The sequence below is a fragment of the Trichechus manatus genome, unplaced genomic scaffold (assembly GCF_000243295.1).
Source record: "Trichechus manatus latirostris isolate Lorelei unplaced genomic scaffold, TriManLat1.0 scaffold00140, whole genome shotgun sequence".
Taxonomy (NCBI): Eukaryota; Metazoa; Chordata; class Mammalia; order Sirenia; family Trichechidae; genus Trichechus; species Trichechus manatus.
In genome coordinates, this window is record NW_004444076.1 from 4,120,897 (window position 1) to 4,126,951 (window position 6,055).

General features: G+C 40.3%; 1 protein-coding gene across 1 annotated transcript in view; it reads left to right on the forward strand.

Annotated features, from left to right (window-relative positions):
• Nucleotides 1-886: 886 nt before the first annotated feature.
• The window catches only part of CCDC83 (coiled-coil domain containing 83), a 58,959-nt gene continuing 53,790 nt past the window's right edge, over nucleotides 887-6,055 (forward strand). The window contains exon 1 of the mRNA XM_004385519.2: nucleotides 887-981. Coding sequence (XP_004385576.1) covers nucleotides 887-981 — 95 coding nt within the window. The remainder of the gene's footprint in view (nucleotides 982-6,055) is intronic.

Genomic DNA, 6,055 nt, shown 5'->3' on the forward strand with positions numbered 1-6,055 from the left:
GACAAGTCCCTGGAGAAGGACATCATGCTTGGTAAAGCACAGGGTCAGTAAAACAGAGGAAGATCCTCAATAAGATGGATCCTCAATAAGTGACTACAATAATGGGCTTGTACATAGTAACGATTGTGAGGATGGTGCAGGACTGGGCAGCGTTTCATTCTGTTGTTGTACATAGGATCACTATGAGTTGGAACTGACTCGAGAGCACCTAACAACAACAACATTCCTGATAATTTTTATTATTAGGTGAAAAAGCAATTAATAGCTGATGAACATTATTGTTAGTAACACAATGATACTCATTATGATTTACATTTTTAAACCTCTTAACCATTTATAAACCACTTTAATATGTGCTTTCATTTGATATTTATAACAACCTTAGCCAAACCTAGTTCTTTTGGATCCTAGTTCTCTTTCTTGGTGTGCATAGAAAGTTGTGGTTTTGTTTTATTTATTTTTTTAATAACAAATTTATTGAGCTGCTGCTATGTGCAGTACACTCTGCCCAACACCATGGGGGAAATAAAATGATAGAAAATGTTCAGTCCTTGCCCTTAAAGAAGTCTGATGGGGCAACAAATGTAGATGGACAACAAGGGAGTGCGTTTCTTAGGAAATGTTGGGTAGAGCAAATGCTATACCTGGACTAAGCATGGGATTTACCATTCACAAAAATCCAATTGATTCATAATGTTCCAGCATTGTGATGGATGTTAGGTCTACGGGCACAGAAGCAGTTTGCATGGAAAAGCCAGTTTTAAATTAAGTCTTAGTGGGTCCTTGTCTAGAATAAATACAAGTAGGGGTCAAAGATGAAATTTATCTACTTTTCTTGTTTGTCTCTTTTCTAAACAGGTATATGTCTTAATAGCTAACCAGCACAATGGAAAACACAGGAAAAGTAAATAAAAAGGATACCCAAGACGGGCCGCCAAAAGAAGTCAAACTGCCTGTCAGTGAAGCACTTCTGGACTATCAGTAAGTTTAGATTCTGAAATCCAAAAGTTCCCACATGTGAATGGCAATCATCATCCAGACCCCTATAACTCCAAATGGAAAATGATGCACTCAGCAGCTGCCAAAGCAGTAGAAGTGGGCTGGAGACATAATTGTTCTTTTGTGCTATGTGCATATTTTTAAAAATTGTAGAAACTTTGAATGTAACACGTCCAAGTAGTAGCTATGAAACAATATCCCTTAAAGTGATTTTGGCTGCCTCCCCCCTCCTTCCATTGTATTGGTCACTGTCCGCTATATACATAACAGCTTGCTGATTTATCTCTTAAAATACAACACAGAATGTTTGATATACAGTTAGAGTACCCATTGCTGTCAAATCAGTTCTGACTCATAGCGACCCTATAGGACAGTGTAGAACTGCCCCATAGAGTTTCCAAGGAATGGCTGGTGGATTCAAACTGTCAACCTTTTGGTTAGCAGCCGAGCTCTTAACCACTGCACCACCAGGGCTCCTAAGGCAGAGGAAGAGGAAATTCCCCCTTTTTACTTAAGTTTTAATTTCTAGACGTTCTAACTTGCATTATCCCCAGTGGCTACAGATCAAATCCAAGTGATTTAGGGAGAAATAATTTTAATAGTAAGAACATTTCTTAATGTCGCACTCTGAAGAGCTTGAAACAAAACTGGTGATGGCACCTATTCTACATGTGTGTGTTAATCCAACTACTAGATAGTAAGCCCCTTGTAAGCTTTTGAACCTCAATTTTGGGGACCAGATAGGTGTTTTAATGTATAATTATTAAAGAATAAATGAATGAATGTTAGTCATTGCCCCAATAAGACTGAAATTTACTTCATTTATGCACTCATTCAACAAGTACTTGGCAAGTGCTTGGCACTGGGGTACAGCAGTGAACAGGACCACGTGGTCCCTGCCCTGAAGAAGCATAGGAGAAGGAAATTAACAACTAATTCAAGCTTTTAAAAACATTACATAACTGTAATTACAGTGCTATGAAGGAAAAGTGTAGAGTGCTGTATAATGGTATGACTAAAGGACTTGACCTAGTTGGAGGGGCCAGGAAAGGCTTATTTGAAGAAATGACGTTTGAGCTGATCCTAGAAGAGGAGCAGGTATTATGGAAGCATAGCGTGGTGGAAAGAATGCTTATGGAAAAGATGCTGGGGTGGAAAGAGCTAATCACAGTCCAGGAACTGAGAGAAAGCAGAGTGAGGGTGAGAGGGCAAGAGCAGATACTGGTAAGTTAGGCAAGAGTCAAATCAAGCAGAGCCTGGTAGAACACTTGGGATTTGGGAATGGGAAGCCATTGAATTCCCATTGAAAGTAGGTATCCAGTGATGATGGTGACTAGGTCTTTGTTTAAGATAATTGTTTTTAACATCATTCGGCAAAAATCCATCTCTTCCTTGAGAGACTCCAAATCTATTCGTATGTTCTTTTTAGAAGGCAGTGAAAGTATCAGAAGACTAAGAGAGAAACATCCATTGGAAGGGGCTTTTAACAAAGTTCCCTTTAATTTGCTACTTGAGATAACATTCAGTAATAACCATATACTATTTGCACTCATTTTCTGACATAACTGAAAAAACCTCCTCATCTCAGGAGAAGTGGACAAAAAGTCAGCCTCTATGAACATAACCTGGTCCCTAATTTGCTTCCAGGATTTATAGTGATGACATCTAATTATAGCTGTTTCTGTATCATTTGGGTCAACCAGAGTCCAGCCTCTTTCCTCTTTAACAGAGTTTTACCAAGAGGAAAAAATTCTCATGTAGAGCAAGATATGAACTGAACATCACATGTTTTTTGTTCTCTTTTCTTTGTTAAAACTAAATAAATAATCTCATGGACTGGAACAGCCAAAGCCTTGCTGTACCATGTTCTGCTAGTGATAATTTACTCATTCCATGTGTTCCCAGGTGATGGAACTTTTGTCTCATGACAAATAGCTAAAATGCCCCTTCACTGTCTGAGGAAGGATTGTCCAGTAGTCTTCTGGCAGCATCTTATCTTTCTCTTATACTATCCCAGCCCCTAACAAAGCCGTGAGCACATAATATATAGCTGATTAATGATTTTTGAGCAAATGAACTTCTTTTTGGTATTGTATTACTTATTTGGATGGGTAGTTTGGGGGTTTGTATTTTTATATGGACATTGTCATTGGAATATTTGAGGTGAGGGGAAAAAAGATGGAGGGTAATTTCTGCTTGGCTCTCCCTCAAAAAACTGAATTCCCTGAAGACAGGGACTGTATTTTATTCCTCTTCTTAACTCTGGTACCTAGCACAGTCTGGTATATTGTATGAGCTCATGATTTCTTTGTTGAGTAAATATTGTTGAATCTTGTTTGAGAGCAAAATCACACTCATGAAAGCGATAAAATGAAAAGTACTGTATTGTTCTAGTAGCGCCCGAAGTCCTCTAACCTCAGGAGTAGGAGAGAGAATCACCATCAGCATAAAGCTGATTCCTGTGAGGTGGAGGTCAGACATACCTCCATTCTCCAATGTCTTTACCATTTCTAACACCAGCCGTCCCCATGCGGCACTCTCTATTTCTCTGCTGGGTTTGATAATTCGTTGCAGTGGCCACACAGAACTCACAGACCATGCTTACAGTTAAGTGGTTTAATAAGGAATTAACAGGCTACAATTTGGGATCAAGACCAATAGCTACAACTCAGGATCAGGACCAACAGGTCACAACTGGGGATAGGATCAGGAAGCATGTAGGCAAAGTCTGGAAGTCTCCCCCAAAGTGGAAAGCACATCCCTTCCTTTTTTCAGTGCAGGACAGCCCTCTCGGCTCCTCTTGGCTGTGCAAGCAAACAGGCCCTTCTCTCTGCCATGCAGGACTCTTCTGAGGCCCCTCAGGACAGGCTTCCTCTCAGACCCCTAAGGACAAGCTTCTTGGCCCTGCATGCCCCCTGGCAGCCATGCAGGCCTCCTCTCAGCCCCCTCTGAACAGGCTTCCTCTTGGCCTGCGTGCCCCCTCAGCCGTGCAGGCCTCTCTGCCTTTGACCTCCCTGCTGTCAGTCTCTCCAATGCTAACTGACCCAGCTCATAGCCAGTGTAGCAGCTTTGCTCATCTCTCTCAGGGGCATTCCTAGCATCAGGTTTCTGCCATCACCACTGACTCTGCTGCCGGGCCCCTTCGGACCTCTTGCTGTCTGCAGTGTTAACAGCCCTTGACCTGTGTTACAGCTCTTTTAGGAGGTTTCTTGCTTCCTCTCTCTCTGCTTCTTTTTTTTCTCTTCTTGCCTCTCCTGCCTTTTCTCCTTTTTCCTTCTTTCTTTCTCCTAAAACTTCTGTAGGGTTGGCTACATGTATTAGCAAACTCCTTGTCAATTTTAAGGCTTGGCCTTCCCAGCAGGGCCATAAGATGACCAGTCTCCTTAGTGGACCACAATCACTTCATTTGCACAGTCTATAGTATATGGACCAATCCCTGCAAGGAGCATACAATATACCAATCACAGGGCAGGCTGCAGCCCAGGGCTGTTTACAGCTTACCCAGGAAATGTCAATCAACCTTGACAAAAGTAATAAAACTTCTAGGGTAGACTACTAGGGCAAAGGTAACTTCTCAGGGCTTGAAAAAAAATTCTCAAGCTGTTTTTCCAAAGAACCAAGGCAAAAGGAAACATAAAGGAACTCATTTCACCACAAGTACTAAAATTTAACAATGAGATGTCCTACCATGAGACAAGCACTTTCTTACCCAGTGGTAATAGTGTAAATTCTTCAAATATCCTGATAGCATTGGTGGTAACTATACAGAATCCCTGCCCTTTGATCAGGTAATTCCATATATGTAGGGACTGTATCCCAAGGAAATAAGGCCGTGAACCTCTTTGGCTGTTTGTGAAGAACTGACACTGTCAAAGATAAATCTATTAAGTGATCATATCTGAATAATGGTGGTATTTATTTTCTCCTTTGTTTTTTTCCTCTGGTTTTCTGCAGTGAGTATCAATATAGAAATAGGTGTAGATATATGGGTAAAAAAAAAATAGATAAACATATAGATTTTTTTGAAAGTCAAGTTTATGGGTTCTCCTGCCTAGAATTTTCAATAAAGCATAGAGGGGGAAAGTTGACCTATTACATTACTAACATTTTAACACTGCAGGGAGGGAAGAGGAAAGGTGACACATTATATTACTAGCAACTTAATATCACTATACTTTGCAATAGTGTTGAATCCTTTTCAAACTACTTTATTATATATTACCTCATTGGTTTATCATTTGCTTGCTTCAGCATTTAGTGTAACATGGGATACTAGAGTACTGAATAGATGGGAGAGAGATATGAAAAGGAAAACGTACAGAGAGAATGATGAAGACTGAATTCCCCACAGTGGCTAATAGCGTGGAATTCTGAAGTTAAGCTTCATTTGATTCCTGGTAAATCTGCCTCTGCACAAGGCCTGAGGAGGTTTAAGTGAATTCTAGGCCAGAGACTCAGCTGTTAGACCTGAAACTACCATGAGTTCCAGGAGTCCCTGGGTGCAAACTGTTACCATGCTTGGCTGTTAATTAAAAGGTTGGAGGTTTAAGTCTGCTTGGAAGAAAGGCCTGGTGAGCTACTTCCAAAAAATCAGCCATCGAAAACTCTATGGAGCACATTTCTATCCTTACACACATGGAATCACTGTGAGTCAAATCAACTTGATGGCAACTGGTTTGGTTTTGGTTTTACCATGAGCTGCACAAAGGGGCTGATGAAGCCACCAAAATATTTAGGGCATCTCAGAATTCTTCCTGAGGCTTGCTAATGCCATGCCCAAGGAACTCATCATGAACAACTCTCTGGAGCCTGAACACAAGACAAAACCCTAGATCATTTGCTCCTAACTGCCCTGGTTGGGGGTGAGAGGGGAGGTTTAAGTGTGAGTTGCCAGATTTAGCAAATAAAAATACAAGTATAGCCTTATTATTGCCTTATTATAGTATTATAATATTATAGTATAGCCTTATTATAGCCTCATTATAGTATTATAATATTATAGTATAGCTTTATTATAGCCTTATTATAGTATTATAATATTATAGTATAGCCTTAT